General features: G+C 48.9%; 1 protein-coding gene across 1 annotated transcript in view; it reads right to left on the reverse strand.

Annotated features, from left to right (window-relative positions):
• Positions 1 to 4,728: 4,728 nt before the first annotated feature.
• ash1l (ash1 (absent, small, or homeotic)-like (Drosophila)) overlaps positions 4,729 to 21,594 on the reverse strand; it is a 52,614-nt gene continuing 35,748 nt past the window's right edge. Inside the window, 9 exon segments of the mRNA XM_035430632.1 lie at positions 4,729 to 7,130; positions 8,814 to 9,312; positions 11,038 to 11,204; positions 12,112 to 12,284; positions 12,702 to 12,840; positions 16,116 to 16,206; positions 16,787 to 16,873; positions 18,103 to 18,375; positions 20,757 to 20,889. Of these exon segments, the coding sequence (XP_035286523.1) occupies positions 7,042 to 7,130; positions 8,814 to 9,312; positions 11,038 to 11,204; positions 12,112 to 12,284; positions 12,702 to 12,840; positions 16,116 to 16,206; positions 16,787 to 16,873; positions 18,103 to 18,375; positions 20,757 to 20,889 (1,651 nt within the window). The 3' untranslated portion in view covers positions 4,729 to 7,041.

The raw sequence follows: 21,594 nt of genomic DNA on the forward strand, positions 1-21,594 counted from the left end.
CCTAAGGTTGTCTACTTGCATGCCGGTTTGTTTTTAAAGCATCTATAGTCACCCAAAAAAATATCCACAGATGGAAAACATTTCAGTTGCCCGCGGGCTTAATTGGGTTAACGCGGAGAATGGGATGCCTTTCCTTTTGTTACGGAAACTGTGTGAGGGCGCCTTCTCAAATCTCTTCCTTGGGTGAGAGAAACCTTTGGGGTGATATGGTAGTTTTTGCTATAGGATTGCAGTACGGCTGCAATCCTATAGCAAATTCCATGTGGGATAATAGGAACGTAGAGAGGAGAGCACTGGACATAAAAAGCAAGGGAAATATATTCTGTATCCTCCTATGACCCAGCAATTCATTTTTGTCCCCTGTAGAAGACATCAGTCTCTGGTCTAAATCTGAAGAACCACACATTCTACTATGCTGAAACCAGCACTACATGGAATAGCCAATAATAATAAAGAAGAAATAATATTTTAGAAAATATTTTGACTGCAACACGTCTTTGTCGTACAAGACACTTATTTTTATGTCAAAAAATGAAAATGCTTGAAGTATTTTATTTTTGTTCCGTTGGGTCTCAGGATGATATTTTTTTGTGTGCCTTGTACGCTCACAAATCCAATGGCGGGATGTTTGTCTCTTGAAATGAAGTCTGTGTTCTTGTGAAGGTTTAAGGGAAGCAGAAATGTTGTGAAGTTGCCTAAAGACGAAGCTCAGCACCAGCCATTTTGCTGCCCCAGGACCAGCCAAAACCCCTGCTGTGGGTTATTCATGATGCAATCTTTTTGCTCCGTAAAACTAATTTGAGGAGAGTTTCCTCAAATGAATTTTGTGCATATTGGCCAGTATACTGGATATTGGGTAATATATTCTGCTACATTTTCACCAGCAAGAGACTTTTGAGGGCGCACTGCTTTTTACTCAATTTCCCCTCAAGGAATAAAGAACGTTTTCTAGCCATGAGTTAATTTTAAGGGAATACTTAACAGTAATGACATTTCAGAAGTGAAATAAGAAGGTAGAATGCGGTGGAAGCTGCTTTTGGAAATAACTAAAAAGAATATTTCGGGTGATTTTGTGCAGCACGCTTAAATATAAGGTAACCTTAAGGAGGTTAGATATGGAAAATGAGGTGTGTTTTGCAGCTGGGCACTGGTACTAGAGATGTAGGAGGAAGTCTGGGAAGATGAGCGCGTGACGGAAACGTCTTCAGAGGAAGAGCGCTTCGAATGTTTCTGATAATGTCCTGAAAATTGAATGTGTAACTGCTGTGTTCACACAAATTCTGCGTCCAGAAATTCTCCACACGGCTGGACCAGTAGATTGAGAGGCAGCAGATGAATCTAGAGGATATCGCAAATTACAACCAATTATAAAAACCTTCATCGTCCATTAGTGGGAAGTAAATGTCAAATTATCGCGTTCGCAAGTTATTTACAGCACATGAAGGTTTTGAGTAAGCTACCAAGCAGGGTGTTATCTCTACATTTCATTCACACATTTCTTCAAGGCTTTCATTATTATTTTGTAGGATTCATTGTTAGTTTCCGTATCTATGTAGCCCTGACCCAGTTTGGAAATTACACTACGTACTCTGAAAATCTTTGAAGTCAATTTCAAGTGAAATGGCTATCGTGTTTCACCAAATAGCACGATGGGCTTGATCATTTTTTGATAGTTTGATGTATACACATACATGTGTAACACGTTAAACTATAAAATCAAAAACTGGAGAACACAAAAATATGTTCCAAAACATCCAGCATATATAGAACTACAAACATTTAAATTATTATTATTTAATTATTCATTATTATTGTTAGTACACATTAAGAGAACTGCAAGTGTCTATATTCTATATTTAATATATTACATATATTCTTTAAAATGCAGTATATGAAATTTGGCAGTAATTTGAATAAATTTGGCATGATTTCAGTGTTTATAATATATGCTGCTTACATTTTGGATTTTGATTTATTGTTTTCATCTGTTTTTCACATTCACATACGTTATATTTATTTTTCCACCAGGGCTCCCCCTTTAATTTCATTTCATTGCCCACAATGGAGGGATAATCCAATGGCAAAGTCCCCTTCCTCAGTTGCCATAACAACAGTAGTGTGTGAAAGCTCAGTGCAACGGTCTCTCCAGGTAGCCCTGCTTCATTTGGGGGGGGAGAGGGAGCTGGCAGGGGGACACTTTCAACTGCTAAGTTCATTAAATAAAGGAAATAGGAGGTGGAGGTTGCAATTATGTGTGCATGCACCTGACATGGTCTGCTAACTGAGGTACCACAGTCTACAAAGGCTTCCATTGATCAGTTAATCAGAAAGTAAAGTACATGCAGAGGATTTCCTGTTCGTATAATTCTCACCGATTCAATTATCTCTAACCTCTTTACACACTGTCTTCTACGCACTAAAATAACCACTGTTCTCAGATGCTCTAAACGGACTTAGAAGCATTTTTATGCATATTGTGTGTGACTTGTGTGTAAACTGTATCAAGTGATTTGTATTCAGAGGTCAGTTATGGTTCGTGCGGCAGTTAAAACGTCATTCAATTGTTTGCTGAATGATAATTTCAGAAAATAATCCATATGGCAATGCTCCACTAATCAGTTTGCTTATTTATTTGACCGATACTTATGTCTGGAGCAAAGTCGATATCATGGTCCGTATTACAGCGATCATGAATAAGATTTTAGCATTTATAGACTACTCTGTGAAGTGGGAGAGTCTGAGGGTTCAGTGTGCATGTTGCTATATGAAGCTAAAAAGAACTCACAATTAAGACACAACCTTCTAGCTATCCTTGCTAATAAGCACTTGTCGTCAAACACAGAACCGAATATTCAAGCATACACCGTCTTTCGATTGTACTGAAGACACACAATATTGATTGTATGAGCACCATATTGAGATGTTTATGATTATATTTTTTAGCTTAGTAGCGCAAGAACTGTCTGTCGCTGGAATATCCTATTATGAAAGTGTGAAGTTGGTTATTACATTAATTTGTATATTATGCTTAGAAAATGAAAACTGAGTAAATATATCTGTATATATAGAATTAGAGGTAAGGAATCGTGTTAAGCAAGGTGTCACTATTGGGTATCATCATTCACTTGGTGTTGATGTCTTGTCAGTGGTGGCCATGAGGTTGGAGACACATATCTCACAATAGGAAAAAAAAAAAAAAGAAGAAACCTCAGGAATATGATTTGAAAGTTTGCCTGTTAGTCATTTTGAGAGAGAGAGAGAAAAAAAAACTAGGCTTGTTGAAAACAAGGACTGAATTTATTTTTGTAATTTTAATTTCTCTAGTCAAAGTCAGCTTTGCCGCCAACTGGATTTGTATGTGTCGAAATGTCAATACTGCACCGATCCTGCATATATATACACGCTTTGCATCTAACAGTACTCTGAAGTGGAATCTGGGACATTGGTTCAGTGCATTTTTACCCTGACTGTGATGCATCTCAGCCATTTTCATTTACCTGGTCGTTCCGTCGTCCAGCCTGTCCCTGCATGTGTTTGTCTGTAAATAGCAAATAAACTCAGTGTTCCAAAAATCTGGGTGTCCGCGCGTCTTCAGTTCGATGCACGTGCTCATGGGAGTTATGGGTAGCACTTTCGACGAATCACAAAGCTGAATATCTTTGCTGTTTCAGTCACACCACACCACAAGCCACTGATAAGTTTCCTCCCACAGTCCAATGACATGCAGGACTCATACCTTGTGAACAGTGAAGAGTGTGTGCACCCTGCAATAGATTGGTGGCCAGTCCAGCACCCCCCGAGACCCTGCCCAGGACAAGCGGGTACAGGTGATGGATGGATGGATGACAAGCATTTATGAATGCTTACGAGAGCTCGTGAAGACACCATGCACTGGTTATTAAGTAGTTATAGAGCTCTTATGAAAGAAAGCGTTTCCAAGCTATGTTACTATACATTCATGACTAGAACGGTGCTTTGTGAGCCATTACAAGCTCTGGCATGGATTCTTCTGGAAGGCCACCACAGGGAAGAGCAGGGGAACCTCTGAACAGCATGCCAAAAATGAACGTGGGCCCAACTGTATCATCTTCAGGCCACGGGGTTCAACAGGAGAGGAAGCCCTGACTGCAGGCAGCACAGGGGCGGCGTTGCCAGATTGGGCGGATTCCCGCCCAACTGGGCTACTTTTTTTTACTGTTATTGTGCAAGGGACAAAAAAAACGGCTTCGGGCGGGTTCACCGTTTTCAGATCTGGCAACGCGGTTGTGGGGGCCACCTGCCGGGTCACTGGGTGGAGTTAAAGCAGCGGCGATCCCAACGAGCCTGCGGGGCTCGAACCCGCTCCACCCTGGAAGGAGGAAGCCAACCGCATGCCAACCGTTACAAGGGTCCCGGTCACAGGGCTGTGGTCCTGGTCACAGACCGCTACTGACAACAGCCTTGGCTTGAACACCCCGCAATTATGAATGGAGCTAACGAATGTTTAGCGTGTTGGGACTCCGTATACCCGGATCTCTTACAAACACATGCAAGGCGCTACGTATGTCGCTACAAACACCGAGACAAACACAGAGTGACACTTTGGTTTCTTCTAAATAAAAATAATTTGGTTTAATATTCTACTTCATATCTTCCATAGAGATGCAGGTAATTTGTCTCTCAAATGTTCAGCTTTTTAAAATGAATAATAGCAATAGCAAGAAGAAATGTTACATATTGCATCCAACATTTAGTTTTTCAACAGTATTTTAATTTCTTTTTTTTTCTTTTTTTTTTTACAAAGATCAAAATCCAAAAAATTACTGGCCGATAAGATTCTTTTTTTTTGTTGCTTTGTTTGCATTTATTTTCTTTTTTCTAAAAGTAAAGTATTGACAAAAAAATGTCAGCCACATTTTGCTTTCAAGCAAACAAGATAAATAATTCTTATAACCACAATCGTATTTGTCAGGACAATAATAAAATCTTCTATCGGAAATAATGTAGTGCTTTTTATTTAAAAAAAATATAAAACAAAAACAAAGTAAAAACAAACCGCACTGTCGAAACTGTAGAATCATAATTACAAACTCTGAGCCAGAGGTCAAACGGGACCGGACGAAAGGTACAACCACACACAGTCTGCCAGTCTGTCCATTTACAAATGTTAGCAACTTGTGATTGTCTAAAAAAAACAACAAAAACAAATTGCACAAAAACGCACGGAAATACAAGCATTGCATGTACAACTGATTTCACCAAAAAATTGGAACTTTTCCCCCCCCCCTTAAAAAAAGAACGACCGCGATCAGGAACATGACGTATGCAGCTGAGTCTGTTTTTGTTTCGTTTACTTTCTCCGTCATCTTGGAAAATATCACATTTCATGTTTATTTATTATTTATTTTTTTTTAGTGTTCAACACTGCAGCAAAGCTGAGAACTCTTCGGTTCTCAATAGTAATTATCATTATTACAGTGACAATAACCGAAGCGTACTTGTCACGGCTTTGTCCCAAGATCTTTAAAGAAGTCACTCTGAATGTTCTCTTCCAGTCTCTCTCTCTCTCTCTCTCTCTCTCTCTCTCTCTCTCAGGACCGAGCCTCAGTTATCATATACATTACTATAAATGTATTCGGATGTCTACAGTCATTCACTGCCGAACGTCCCCGTTCGTCCCAACAGACGCATTTCCAAGCTTATGTATATCGACAGTAATAATTATAACAATATTAATATTTAATACACGCCGGGCTGGGTCCTATACAATACATAATCAGGATATTGCTTTTTTGAGACTGCTCACGTGGGTTTTCCAGTCTATATACAACTTGGCACTGTACAGCTTCTTAAGTGTCAGATTTCTCAGGGTGTCCATGCTTGGGGGTGCCCTAGCTTGTCTCGTGGGTCGCTGTCCCGTCTCAGTTCGTACAGGTAAAAATTTCATCACGATATTTGAAAACATTCTCTATGGCAACCAGAAACACAATAATCAAAGAAACTGCGAGAGATCAACAAAGGGCAACTCTAACACCCCCCCCCCCAAACCTCAACCCCAACCGCCCCCCACCCCCGCCCCCGCCCCCACCCCCAAATACACAGGAAGTATGAGCACTGGGTCGCGCGTTATGTTCTTTTCAACATAAGAGTTTGTTTAATGCTTTTTCCATTAACGGTTATGTTTGCTGTCAAGCCCTTAAGTTTTAGAGGAATTCTGGGAATTCGCAAGCGCACACAAACCAGTCTGGACACGAGTGTCCTAAGGCTCGACAGAGAGCGTCGACGCTTTCTCTCTCTCTCTCTCTCTGTCGCCCGACTCGATTCGCGTTTCTCGTCGAGCGGAGCTGGCACTTAAAAGACGACCCCTGGACGGGACGCTCGGACGGACCGATCCGGACGCGCCGCCCGTTTTAATCTGGCTTCGGTGATGCGTACGTTACATCTATGATGTCACCACCCCCAGAGAAAGCGACCGTCGCGGTCCGCCGTCTCGGCTACAGTATACATGTGCTTGGGGGCGGGGCCCCGTGCCGCACGCCCCCGCCCGTCTCCGCCTGCCTCTCTCCCTCCTTCGGCTCTCGCTGGCCACCGTGGGGCGCTGTCGCCCTCCGGCCGGGCCCCGCTCACCCGTACTCCCGGACCGCCTTCGCGGTGTGTCTGAAAGTCCTCTCCGTTTCCAGGTTTCACTGTCCTTCCCTGGGGCCAGCGCTTCCTGGTGAGGCGTGGCTACTTCCTCCTCCTCCACCACGCATCACTTCCTGTCCGTGCCACCCTCCCCCTCCCCACCCAATCCCCCGGCTCCCACACACACGCCTCTTTCGCTCGCGTGTGCGGTCCTTCTAGCCCACGCTGTGTTCTCCTGTCTGTCCCTCTGCGGAAGGAGGGATGGGAGAGGGGGACAGACGTGGGAGGGGCGGGGCTCGGAGGAAAGGAAGTTAACACCCCCCCTTGTCCCTCTCTCCATCGCACGACCTCCGCCCCTTCCTTTCACTTCCTCCTCTCGCCCCTCCCCCATCGCTTCCCGAAGGGGGCGTGCGCCTCTGCCGGGTGCGCCCGGTGACGTCACTTCCTGCAGAAATCTCCCAAACCCAGCGTCCGTCTGCGCAGCCTCCGCCCGGACCCCTCCTCCAGGAGGTAGGTCACGTCGATCACTGCGGGAAGGGGGGGAGGGGAGACAAACAAACATGGCCGCCGTGTGAGCTGCAATGCTTACAAACAGCCTCAGTCAGACCAGTCTGCTGCAGTTCACTGCCACCATGATCAGGTCTCCTGTCTCGCCCCATGACTAATGTCCGAATAGTGAATAATTCATGCGCGAGACGTTACGGGGGGCGACAGACACAGCGCTACACCTCAGCACTCGCTGCCATGCGTTCAGCCGCGTTCAGCAGCGTTCAGCAGCGTTCAGAGACCGCCTCACGGTTCAAACAACGTAGCCCTTTCAGAGCCTGTCGTCAAAGTCACTCATCACACCAAACTATGGAAGGTAGCACTGTACGTATTTCACAAACAAAGGTGTAAAATCTCATGTGTCAGACAACATAACTGTTCTACACATTTCAGGATCATCACAAGGTTGTCATGACAGCGCAACCATTATAATAGTACTGTATAGTAGTTGGGGAAAAAAGGATTTTATATACACTGTGTGTACATTTAATATATGTCATAAAAACATATATATATTGAAAAAAAAATTTGGTTCAGTAATAAATTTGTGAGATTTTTTGCACCCAAACATAAAGACGCTTATGTGAATGAAAGTGCAGGTGGTTTGGTATGGTGTTGCCGAGACACATGCAGGTGGTTTGGTACGGTGTTACTGGGAGACATGCAGGAGGTTTGGTACGGTGTTACTGGGAGATGTGCAGGTGGTTTGGTATGGTGTTACTGGGAGATGTGCAGGTGGTTTGGTATGGTGTTACTGGGAGATGTGCAGGTGGTTTGGTATGGTGTTACTGGGAGATGTGCAGGTGGTTTGGTATGGTGTTACTGGGAGACATGCAGGAGGTTTGGTACGGTGTTACTGGGAGATGTGCAGGTGGTTTGGTATGGTGTTACTGGGAGATGTGCAGGTGGTTTGGTATGGTGTTACTGGGAGATGTGCAGGTGGTTTGGTATGGTGTTACTGGGAGATGTGCAGGTGGTTTGGTATGGTGTTACTGGGAGATGTGCAGGTGGTTTGGTATGGTGTTACTGGGAGATGTGCAGGTGGTTTGGTATGGTGTTACTGGGAGATGTGCAGGTGGTTTGGTATGGTGTTGCCAGGAGATGTGCAGGTGGTTTGGTATGGTGTTACTGGGAGATGTGCAGGTGGTTTGGTATGGTGTTACTGGGAGATGTGCAGGTGGTTTGGTATGGTGTTGCCAGGAGATGTGCAGGTGGTTTGGTATGGTGTTGCCGAGACACATGCAGGTGGTTTGGTATGGTGTTACTGGGAGATGTGCAGGAGGTTTGGTATGGTGTTGCTGGGAGACATGCAGGTGGTTTGGTATGGTGTTGCTGGGAGACATGCAGGTGGTTTGGTATGGTGTTGCTGGGAGACATGCAGGAGGTTTGGTATGGTGTTGCTGGGAGACGTGCAGGAGGTTTGGTATGGTGTTGCTGGGAGATGTGCAGGTGGTTTGGTATGGTGTTACTGGGAGATGTGCAGGAGGTTTGGTATGGTGTTGCTGGGAGACATGCAGGAGGTTTGGTACGGTGTTACTGGGAGATGAGCAGGAGGTTTGGTATGGTGTTGCTGGGAGACATGCAGGAGGTTTGGTACGGTGTTACTGGGAGATGTGCAGGAGGTTTGGTACGGTGTGGCGTTGCCGGGGCGACGTGGGCCTCACCGTTCTTGCTGGGGGTTCTGTGCAGGAGGTTGAGGAGGATCTTGTTGAGTCGCTCCCTCTGCGCCTCCCTCTTCTCCACCTCCGAGTGCAGCAGGGAGGGCGAGGGCGGCTCCAGCGCCTCCCCCCGCTCCGCCGACCCTTCCTCCGGCTCCCCCCGCTCCTCCTCCTCCTCGTCCTCCTCCTCCGCCGCCTCCCGCTCCGCCGGGGGCTGGGGGAGAGGGGGCGGGGTCGGGTGGGCGGGGACGGCCGGGGGCGGGGTTTCCCTGGAGGGGAGATCCGAGTCCCCCTCCCTCGCCGCCGCCGCCGCCGCCTCCTCGCCGTCGGGTCGGGAGGCTCCGCCCCCGTCGCACGGCACCGCGTCCCCGGGGGAGGAGCCGTCCTCGCAGCCGGCCGCGCCCACGCAGGCGGCCCCGCCCTCCTTGCACGCCAGCTTGGGCCGCTCGCTCTTCCAGGCCGAACGGCCCCCGTTCCGCTTGTAGTTGTCTGGGACGTAGTGAGGCTGGAGGAGCACAAACACACACACAGTCAGCACGAGAAACTACACACAGGAACACAAACACACACAGGGTCAGCAAGAGAAACTACACACAGGAACACAAACACACACACAGTCAGCTAGAGAAACTACACACAGGAACACAAACACACACACAGTCAGCACGAGAAACTACACACAGGAACACAAACACACACACAGTCAGCTAGAGAAACTACACACAGGAACACAAACACACACAGGGTCAGCAAGAGAAACTACACACAGGAACACAAACACACACAGTCAGCAAGAGAAACTACACACAGGAACACAAACACACACACAGTCAGCAAGAGAAACTACACACAGGAACACAAACACACACAGGGTCAGCAAGAGAAACTACACACAGGAACACAAACACACACACAGTCAGCAAGAGAAACTACACACAGGAACACAAACACACACACAGTCAGCAAGAGAAACTACACACAGGAACACAAACACACACACAGTCAGCTAGAGAAACTACACACAGGAACACAAACACACACAGAGTCAGCAAGAGAAACTACACACCGGAACACAAACACACACAGAGTCAGCAAGAGAAACTACACACAGGAACACAAACACACACAGGGTCAGCAAGAGAAACTACACACAGGAACACAAACACACACACAGTCAGCTAGAGAAACTACACACAGGAACACAAACACACACAGAGTCAGCACGAGAAACTACACACAGGAACACAAACACACACACAGTCAGCAAGAGAAACTACACACAGGAACACAAACACACACACAGTCAGCAAGAGAAACTACACACAGGAACACAAACACACACAGTCAGCTAGAGAAACTACACACAGGAACACAAACACACACACAGAGTCAGAAAGAGAAACTATACACAGGAACACATACACACACACAGTCAGCACGAGAAACTACACACAGGAACACAAACACACACAGGGTCAGCAAGAGAAACTACACACAGGAACCCAAAACACACAGGGTCAGCTAGAGAATCTACACACAGGAACACAAACACACACACAGTCAGCTAGAGAAACTACACACAGGAGCACAAACACTGTCAGCAAGAGAAACTACACACAGGAACACAAACACACACAGTCAGCTAGAGAAACTACACACAGGAACACAAACACACACACAGAGTCAGCAAGAGAAACTACACACAGGAACACAAACACACACAGGGTCAGCAAGAGAAACTACACACAGGAACACAAACACACACACAGTCAGCAAGAGAAACTACACACAGGAACACAAACACACACAGTCAGCTAGAGAAACTACACACAGGAACACAAACACACACACAGAGTCAGAAAGAGAAACTATACACAGGAACACATACACACACACAGTCAGCACGAGAAACTACACACAGGAACACAAACACACACAGGGTCAGCAAGAGAAACTACACACAGGAACCCAAAACACACAGGGTCAGCTAGAGAATCTACACACAGGAACACAAACACACAGAGTCAACAACTACAGCATAGCATTGTGAGACCACAGCTAGGCAACAATACCCTTTTGTCAACTTGCATTTCATAATCATTAATATCAATGCAAAGTTACCATGTTCCTACAGTGTCTAATGTGTAGCATGATTTAGGAGAAACCCCCAAACCCTCCCCGCCCCCTCGGTACCCTCGGTGCCCCGCCCCCCCTCCGCCCCCTCACTCACAGAGAAGTCCCTCTTGGGGGCCAGCCTCTTGGGGAAGTGGTTGAAGGCGTAGGGCTTGGTGCAGATGGGGTAGCGGTTGCGGTGGATCTTGTAGAAGAGGTGCGCGGACTTGTCCAGGCGGTAGTCGCAGATGTACACGTCCTGCTCTCGCACGCCCTTCGGCCGGCCTGAGGGAGGGAGGGAGGGAAGGAGGGATGGAGGGAGGAGAGGAGAGTCAGTTAAACTCCCTGCACGCCGAACACAGGCAGCAGCACACGAGAAGTGTACGACCGCAAGGCCTCCTCCATGTGTGGTTTCTGTACCCCACATAGTAGGTGTGCGGTCTCACCCTTGCATTAGGTTTACAGGCTGTGTATGTGAGCTGGCGAGGGTTAGGGGCTGTGTATAAAGTCTCACCCTTGCAGTAGGTGTACAGGTGTGTATGTGAGTTGGAGAGGGTTAGGGGCTGTGTATAAAGTCTCACCCTTGCAGTAGGTGTACAGGCTGTGTATGTGAGTCGGAGAGGGTTAGGGACTGTGTATAAAGTCTCACCCTTGCAGTAGGTGTACAGGCTGTGTATGTGAGTTGGAGAGGGTTAGGGACTGTGTATAAAGTCTCACCCTTGCAGTAGGTGTACAGGCTGTGTATGTGAGTTGGCGAGGGTTAGGGACTGTGTATAAAGTCTCACCCTTGCAGTAGGTGTACAGGCTGTGTATGTGAGTTGGAGAGGGTTAGGGACTGTGTATAAAGTCTCACCCTTGCAGTAGGTGTACAGGTGTGTATGTGAGTTGGCGAGGGTTAGGGGCTGTGTATAAAGTCTCACCCTTGTAGTTGGTGTACAGGCTGTGTATGTGAGTTGGAGAGGGTTAGGGGCTGTGTATAAAGTCTCACCCTTGCAGTAGGTGTACAGGCTGTGTATGTGACTTGGAGAGGGTTAGGGACTGTGTATAAAGTCTCACCCTTGCAGTAGGTGTACAGGCTGTGTATGTGAGTTGGCGAGGGTTAGGGGCTGTGTATAAAGTCTCACCCTTGCAGTAGGTGTACAGGCTGTGTATGTGAGTTGGCGAGGGTTAGGGGCTGTGTATAAAGTCTCACCCTTGCAGTAGGTGTAGAGGTCGAGGACGCAGCACATTCCCACCACGGCCTCCAGCGGGATGATCTCGTAGAGCGGCACGCGGAACAGCTCGTTGTGGTAGAAGCGGCGGGACGGGGAGTGGTGGGTCTCGTGGGGGCGGAAGTAGTGATGACCGAACGCAAACCGCTCGCCCCTGGAGGTGCAGGAAAAAGGGGCGGGGCAGAGGAGGGAGGGAAAATGTGTTAGCGGTGAAAATGATCGGAGTCACCCTGCATGAGTGTGTCTCCACTGCTTTACTTCCCCGAGATTACTAAGAAAAACTAAAGCAGAGGTGTCCGACAACTGGAGGGCTGCAGTGTCTGCTGGTACTTGTAGTTTCCTTTCAGTCAACAGTCAATTTAAGCCATGAGAACAAAGTTTGTGGACTCTAGCCAATTAATGACTTAAAATAATCACTTCTGCTGAAACACACCAAAAACCAGATACTGTGGCCCTCTGGTCCTGGAGTTTGACACCCCTGAACTAAAGCCTGGGTTTCACTCTTCCCCTCTGTTTATTACCAAAGAAAAGGGACGCCCCCTCTCTGCCACACCCCCCCCCCCTTCCTTACTTCTCGTTCTTCCAGAGTTTCTCGATGCGGAAGATGTCCAGTTTCTCCCTGTTGACGTGGGATAGGAGGCGGTAGGACTGCCTGACGGGCTGGCCGTCTGGGGTGCGCCGACTGTCCCGCATCAGGTACACCGAGTCCCCTGCACACGACACACGCACGTTAACACCCTTACCCCACACGGCACGTTAAAATATAATGATATTTTATGAAATACAGTATATGAAATATAATGGTGTAGCAGCAGCGCTAACGCTGCTCATATAGGAGTGTAACAGTGATAATGACCCTGGTGTAGCAGCAGTGCTAACGCTGCTCATATAGGAGTGTAACAGTGATAATGACCCTGGTGTAGCAGCAGCGCTAACGCTGCTCATATAGGAGTGTAACAGTGATAATGACCCTGGTGTAGCAGCAGTGCTAACGCTGCTCATATCGGAGTGTAACAGTGATAATGACCCTGGTGTAGCAGCAGCGCTAACGCTGCTCATATAGGAGTGTAACAGTGATAATGACCCTGGTGTAGCAGCAGCGCTAACGCTGCTCATATAGGAGTGTAACAGTGATAATGACCCTGGTGTAGCAGCAGCGCTAACGCTGCTCATATAGGAGTGTAACAGTGATAATGACCCTGGTGTAGCAGCAGTGCTAACGCTGCTCATATAGGAGTGTAACAGTGATAATGACCCTGGTGTAGCAGCAGCGCTAACGCTGCTCATATAGGAGTGTAACAGTGATAATGACCCTGGTGTAGCAGCAGCGCTAACGCTGCTCATATAGGAGTGTAACAGTGATAATGACCCTGGTGTAGCAGCAGCGCTAACGCTGCTCATATAGGAGTGTAACAGTGATAATGACCCTGGTGTAGCAGCGCTAACGCTGCTCATATAGGAGTGTAACAGTGATAATGACCCTGGTGTAGCAGCAGTGCTAACGCTGCTCATATAGGAGTGTAACAGTGATAATGACCCTGGTGTAGCAGCAGTGCTAACGCTGCTCATATAGGAGTGTAACAGTGATAATGACCCTGGTGTAGCAGCAGCGCTAACGCTGCTCATATAGGAGTGTAACAGTGATAATGACCCTGGTGTAGCAGCAGTGCTAACGCTGCTCATATCGGAGTGTAACAGTGATAATGACCCTGGTGTAGCAGCAGCGCTAACGCTGCTCATATAGGAGTGTGACAGTGATAATGACCCTGGTGTAGCAGCAGTGCTAACTCTGCTCATATAGGAGTGTAACAGTGATAATGACCCTGGTGTAGCAGCAGCGCTAACGCTGCTCATATAGGAGTGTAACAGTGATAATGACCCTGGTGTAGCAGCAGCGCTAACGCTGCTCATATAGGAGTGTAACAGTGATAATGACCCTGGTGTAGCAGCAGCGCTAACGCTGCTCATATAGGAGTGTAACAGTGATAATGACCCTGGTGTAGCAGCAGCGCTAACGCTGCTCATATAGGAGTGTAACAGTGATAATGACCCTGGTGTAGCAGCAGCGCTAACGCTGCTCATACAGGAGTGTAACAGTGATAATGACCCTGGTGTAGCAGCAGCGCTAACTCTGCTCATATAGGAGTGTAACAGTGATAATGACCCTGGTGTAGCAGCAGCGCTAACGCTGCTCATACAGGAGTGTAACAGTGATAATGACCCTGGTGTAGCAGCAGCGCTAACTCTGCTCATATAGGAGTGTAACAGTGATAATGACCCTGGTGTAGCAGCAGCGCTAACGCTGCTCATACAGGAGTGTAACAGTGATAATGACCCTGGTGTAGCAGCAGCGCTAACGCTGCTCATATAGGAGTGTAACAGTGATAATGACCCTGGTGTAGCAGCAGCGCTAACGCTGCTCATATAGGAGTGTAACAGTGATAATGACCCTGGTGTAGCAGCAGCGCTAACGCTGCTCATATAGGAGTGTAACAGTGATAATGACCCTGGTGTAGCAGCAGTGCTAACTCTGCTCATATAGGAGTGTAACAGTGATAATGACCCTGGTGTAGCAGCGCTAACGCTGCTCATATAGGAGTGTAACAGTGATAATGACCCTGGTGTAGCAGCAGCGCTAACGCTGCTCATATAGGAGTGTAACAGTGATAATGACCCTGGTGTAGCAGCAGTGCTAACTCTGCTCATATAGGAGTGTAACAGTGATAATGACCCTGGTGTAGCAGCAGTGCTAACGCTGCTCATATAGGAGTGTAACAGTGATAATGACCCTGGTGTAGCAGCAGCGCTAACGCTGCTCATATAGGAGTGTAACAGTGATAATGACCCTGGTGTAGCAGCAGTGCTAACTCTGCTCATATAGGAGTGTAACAGTGATAATGACCCTGGTGTAGCAGCAGCGCTAACGCTGCTCATATAGGAGTGTAACAGTGATAATGACCCTGGTGTAGCAGCAGTGCTAACTCTGCTCATATAGGAGTGTAACAGTGATAATGACCCTGGTGTAGCAGCAGCGCTAACGCTGCTCATATAGGAGTGTAACAGTGATAATGACCCTGGTGTAGCAGCAGCGCTAACGCTGCTCATACAGGAGTGTAACAGTGATAATGACCCTGGTGTAGCAGCAGCGCTAACTCTGCTCATATAGGAGTGTAACAGTGATAATGACCCTGGTGTAGCAGCAGCGCTAACGCTGCTCATATCGGAGTGTAACAGTGATAATGACCCTGGTGTAGCAGCAGCGCTAACGCTGCTCATATAGGAGTGTAACAGTGATAATGACCCTGGTGTAGCAGCAGCGCTAACGCTGCTCATATAGGAGTGTAACAGTGATAATGACCCTGGTGTAGCAGCAGCGCTAACGCTGCTCATATAGGAGTGTAACAGTGATAATGACCCTGGTGTAGCAGCAGTGCTAACGCTGCTCATATAGGAGTGTAACAGTGATAATGACCCTGGTGTAGCAGCAGCGCTAACGCTGCTCATATAGGAGTGTAACAGTGATAATGACCCTGGTGTAGCAGCAGCGCTAACGCTGCTCATATAGGAGTGTAACAGTGATAATGACCCTGGTGTAGCAGCAGCGCTAACGCTGCTCATATAGGAGTGTAACAGTGATAATGACCCTGGTGTAGCAGCAGCGCTAACGCTGCTCATATAGGAGTGTAACAGTGATAATGACCCTGGTGTAGCAGCAGTGCTAACGCTGCTCATATAGGAGTGTAACAGTGATAATGACCCTGGTGTAGCAGCAGTGCTAACGCTGCTCATATAGGAGTGTAACAGTGATAATGACCCTGGTGTAGCAGCAGCGCTAACGCTGCTCATATAGGAGTGTAACAGTGATAATGACCCTGGTGTAGCAGCAGCGCTAACGCTGCTCATATAGGAGTGTAACAGTGATAATGACCCTGGTGTAGCAGCAGTGCTAACTCTGCTCATATAGGAGTGTAACAGTGATAATGACCCTGGTGTAGCAGGAGGTCGTCCCGGAGCAGGCAGATGTAGTAGACGGAGCTGGTCTGGGCGTAGACGGGCTGCGGCAGCATGGGTACCTCCTGCACCCGGAAACAGGAAGTGGGGGGGGAAAAAATACAAAAAATTATAAGACAAGAAAATCACTGTATTCATCACATACACTGTACTGACTACACTGTACGACATTATCATAAAACTGCTACACTTTTCATTTAACCGACTACTATGCAGAGGTGGAAAGTCCAGGAGTCAGAAAGTAGAAGTCCTGCCGTGTGTTTCTTCCACCCATGAACTCAGCCAGCTGGTCTCACCAATTAGTTTCACCTCCTGGCTGAAGAACTGAGCTAATTAGCAAATCCAGGTGGTTGGAACAAAATACTGGGGCGGACTTTTAGTGTCTGAACCTGGACTTCCCACCCCTGTTACTGTATGACAGTCACTTAGGCCAGTGATATAAACTCGTACGTTCTTGCTCTCTGTCTGTATGGCTAACAGGCTCATGCACCGAGCCGTGGCTGAACGGCAGCACGCTGTGTCTAACGGGTGTTAGCGGTTTTGGCGGAAATTAAATGGCGGGATGGGTGTGCCACAGTGGAGGGGCGGGGCGGGGCGGGGCGGGGCGGGGCTCGGGGGGGTCCGGCGGGAGGAGCGCGGGCCTACCCTGTCCACGGGGCGGGGGTCACACTGCTCGCACAGGTAGTGCTCCACGTCCGCCTGCACCCGCATGCAGTCACAGTGCTGCCACGCCTGAGGGGGGGGGGGAGAGGGGGAGAGAGAGAGAGGGAGACAGGGAGGGAGTGGAGGGGGGGAGAGAGAGAGAGGAGGGGGAAGAGGGGGGGAGGGCAAGAGAGAGGGAAAGGAAGGGTGAGAGAGGGAGGGATAGAGAGGGGAGAGATGGAAAGAGAAGGAAAGTGAGAGGGAGGGGGAGAGAGAAGGAGAGAGAGAGAGAGAGAAAGGGGGGAGATAGGGGAAAGAGGGGAGCGATGGACAGAGAAGGAAAGGGAGAGAGGGGAGAGATGGGGAAAGAGGGGAGAAATGGAGAGAGAAGAAAAGGGAGAGGGAGGGAGGGAGAGACAGCAGGAGAGAGAGAGAGAGGGGAGAAATGGGGGGGGGGGGGAGAGGGGATGCCCTGTATCATTAACACAGCCCAAACAGTATCGTTGCTCCCCAGCACAATCCATTACCCCCCCGCCCCCCCCCCAGTCTGTCCACAGCTGATGATAAGTGGCTGCAAACACACAAGATTAATGTGTGGGGGGGTGTGGGGGTACGTCAGGCTAAAGGCCGTAAATAGTGCTGACTAACACATCGGGGACAGGGGCCATCCACACTCCCCCACACTTCCACACAAATCAACCCTCCGGCAGCCCAGAGCAGCCAAACACCGCCCCGAACGAACGCTCTGGAAAAACTTTGGCAGCACCTCCACTCCCCACACGGACAGACACCTCCGTAACGCTGAGTCACTTCACCCTTTAAATCTGTCTCTCTCTCCATCCCTCTTCCGTCTTCTCTCCCTCTCCATCTCCCTTTACCGCCTCCTATCTCTTCCTCCGTCCAATCATTCTTCCCTATCCGCGTTTTTAAACAAAGTCTTAAAACACAGGTTTTTAGCTGAACCTTTTCACAAGGATGTCTTTATTATATATTTTTATTCATTAATTAGTTAATTATACTTTTAGTTCGACCCACACTGATTTCTTTTACTGCTTTTATTGCTTTCCTTACTTCTTATCTTAATTACTCTGAGGCACTCTGTATTGTAAACTTGCGTGAAAAGCGCTGTATGAAAGTTTAGATTCGATTCGATTCTTTCTTTTTGCTGTTTATTTCCCCTCTCTTCTTGTTTACAGTCTTCCATGACTCTCATTATTAAATCTTCTCTCCCTTCCTCCCTCTCTCCCTCTCCCTCCCTCCCTCTTGCTCTCCCTCCCACCCTCCCTCCCTCCTTCCCTCCTTCTCTCCCCCTCTCTCACCATGCACTTCTCGCACTGGATCATCAGGCCCTCGTCCTTGTACATGCCGCAGATGCAGCGGATGACGTCGTCGTCCTTGTCGTGGGGGCCGGCCCCGCCCCCGGCGGGGTGGTGGGCGTGGTCCCTCTCCAGCGAGTCGGAGCTGTCGGCCTCGCTGGCCGTCTCGCCCACGATCTCGTCGATCTGGACGGCGGCCTCGTGCCGCGCCCCGTAGTAGGCCTTGCGCAGGCGGCACACGTCCCGCCCCACGGAAGACTTGCGGCCGTAGAACTTCTGCTCCGGGAGAGCGGGGAGACGGGAGGAGCGTTAGCGTCACTTAACGGGCTCGCGGATTGGCCCGGGCTTATTCAACGGGCTTTTAACGGACTCTCTGATTGGCTGGGCTTACTCAGCCATGGCAAAGGAGCAGCACTAATGTCATTTAACAGGCTCTCTGATTGGCTGGGCTTATTTAACGGACTCTCTGATTGGCTGGGCTTACTTAGCCATGGCGAAGGAGCAGCACTAATGTCATTTAACAGGCTCTCTGATTGGCTGGGCTTATTTAACAGACTTTTAACGGACTCTCTGATTGGCTGGGCTTACTCAGCCATGGCACAGGAGCTGCACTAATGCCATTTAACCGGCTCTTTGATTGGCTGGGCTTATTTAACGGACTTTTAACGGACTCTCTGATTGGCTGGGCTTACTCAGCCATGGCAAAGGATCAGCACTAATTTTATTTAACAGATTCTCTGATTGGCCGGGCTTACTCAGTCATGGCAAAGGAGCAGCCTTAATGCCATTTAACGGACTCTCTGATTGGTTGAGCTTAGCCAGGAAATGATAAAACCTGCATGGAGAACTCAACCAAAGTGACCAAACGGTAACGAGCACGGCAGCTTAAAAATACTCAATTTCAAAAAGAACGTATATAACCGAAATATTTTGAACGATAATACTTACATAGCAATGGTGAAATCTCCTCTATGTTCAGTAGATAGAGACAGAGAGACAGTATCAATTATATTGTTCTATTCGCTTCTGTTTTGCTCCAGAAAACGATGTCAGCTAGGTCTATCAGCAAACATATGGCTTAGCTATGTTCAGAAGTCCTCAATAATAATAGTATTTTCCAAGAAATTACGAAATATCCTTGAACATGTTTCGTTAGGTGCATCGTATTTGTCTGCTAACAGAGTGTGATTGCGTAAGTGAATGCTATGCTAAGAATATTTTCTGTTACGCTGACCTATAAAACGCTATTCCGAAAGCAGAATTAGACATGTTATATATCGTTAGAAAGCTTATACTCTCGCCTACCGAATAAATGAATTGTAAATCTAGTCAGACTGTACTAAAAAGGGCGACGACGCCGTAAACAACAGGTGTGGTGTTACGCACAGCTATTTTGGAAGATACCCAGGCGTCACAGATGCGCCTATATTTCCCAAACGGATTGTCCAAGACAATATATGACCACGCAGTCTCAAAAGGGACATCTCTACACGTAAAACCAACAGTAAGGTTTTATATTTATTCAATATTTAGTCCCAGATATTGACTGTAGAATGACATGGTATCATTTTTAAAAACTTTTTCTCGTTTATTTCGTTATTCAGTGAGCAGCGTTTTCACTGCTGTATAGGCATATCTTAGGGCTATTGTGGGGTTTATCGTGTTGCTATGACGGAATACGATTTTTTAGTGGTGAAAGAATATTTTTATGAATGCCAAGATAGACAATATTGTTCATTATGTCAAGGGTGGGGGGTGTTTTTTAGATGAGACTGCAGGGAGGGGGTGTGTGTTAAATGAACGACGGGAGCGACAATGGTGGGGCTGCGAAACTCCGTTTTCGGCATAGTTGTCATGTATCGTCTACTAATGAAACGGAAACAACGCGTTTCTGTTTTCATCTCACACTTTGGTTGCAGTAGCACCGAATGTTTGAGTTTAGTAATTTATGCACGCGGGCATGCCCACCACTAGGGGCTGTGCGCTAAGAGGTTAACAACCCAGAGAATGGCCAAGCTACGCACCACTGAAATGAACTACACTGGACGGTGGTGCCGAGACAGAGAGCAATGAGTCTTCATATGAACACTTACAGGTGCACTAATGGAGTCAGAGGCACAGGGAGAGCAGTGCATGCTGGGATTCCTCCCCTCTCTGAGGGTGCTCCTCTGACTCCCACTCCTACTCTACCCAGGGGTGGGCAGGCGGGCACTGGGGGCCCAGGGGTGGGTGGGCATTGGGGGCCCAGGGGTGGGTGGGTGGGGCATTGGGGGCCCAGGGGTGGGTGGGTGGGGCATTGGGGGCTCAGGGGTGGGTGGGTGGGGCATTGGGGGCTCAGGGGTGGGTGGGTGGGGCATTGGGGGCTCAGGGGTGGGTGGGTGGGGCACTGGGGGCCCAGGGGTGAGTGGGCATTGGGGGCTCAGGGGTGGGTGGGTGTGCATTGGGGGGCCCAGGGGTGGGTGGGTGGGCATTGGGGGCTCAGGGGTGGGTGGGTGGGGCACTGGGGGCCCAGGGGTGGGTGGGTGGGGCATTGGGGGCCCAGGGGTGGGTGGGTGGGGCATTGGGGGCTCAGGGGTGGGTGGGTGGGCATTGGGGGCCCAGGGGTGGGTGGGTGGGGTATAAGTATTTTGGACACTGGTCACGTGAGCAGGGCGCACCTCAGCGTTGCGGAAGACTTTGAGCATGTCGGTGTCGAAGGCCTCCACGGTCTTGTAGTGGCCGGTGAGGATCTGCTTCTCGATGGTGCTCAGGTCCAGCGGGTCGGGCACCTTCTCGTAGTACTGCACGTTTCTGAGGACGCACAGAGCCCCGCTGTTTACGTGCGGTCCACACACGCACGCAGAAACACACGTACGCGCGGTCCACACACTCACGCAGAAACACACGTACGCGCGGGCCACACACTCACGCAGAAACACGCGTACGTGCGGTCCACACACTCACGCAGAAACACGCGTACGCGCGGTCCACACACGCACGCAGAAACACGCTCAGGCTTGCATGTGCACACACACACAATCACGCAGAAACACGCTCAGGCTTGCATGTGCACACACACACACTCACGCAGAAACACGCGTACGCGCGGTCCACACACTCGCGCAGAAACACACGTACGCGCGGTCCACACACTCGCGCAGAAACACACGTACGCGCGGTCCACACACTCGCGCAGAAACACGCGTACGCGCGGTCCACACACTCACGCAGAAACACACGTACGCGTGGTCCACACACTCGCGCAGAAACACGCGTACGCGCGGTCCACACACTCACGCAGAAACATGCGTACGCGCGGTCCACACACTCGCGCAGAAACACGCGTACGCGCGGTCCACACACTCACGCAGAAACACACGTACGCGCGGGCCACACACTCACGCAGAAACATGCGTACGCGCGGTCCACACACTCGCGCAGAAACACGCGTACGCGCAGTCCACACACTCGCGCAGAAACACGCGTACGCGCAGTCCACACACTCACGCAGAAACA

This window comes from Anguilla anguilla, chromosome 8, assembly GCF_013347855.1.
Source record: "Anguilla anguilla isolate fAngAng1 chromosome 8, fAngAng1.pri, whole genome shotgun sequence".
NCBI classification, from domain to species: Eukaryota; Metazoa; Chordata; class Actinopteri; order Anguilliformes; family Anguillidae; genus Anguilla; species Anguilla anguilla.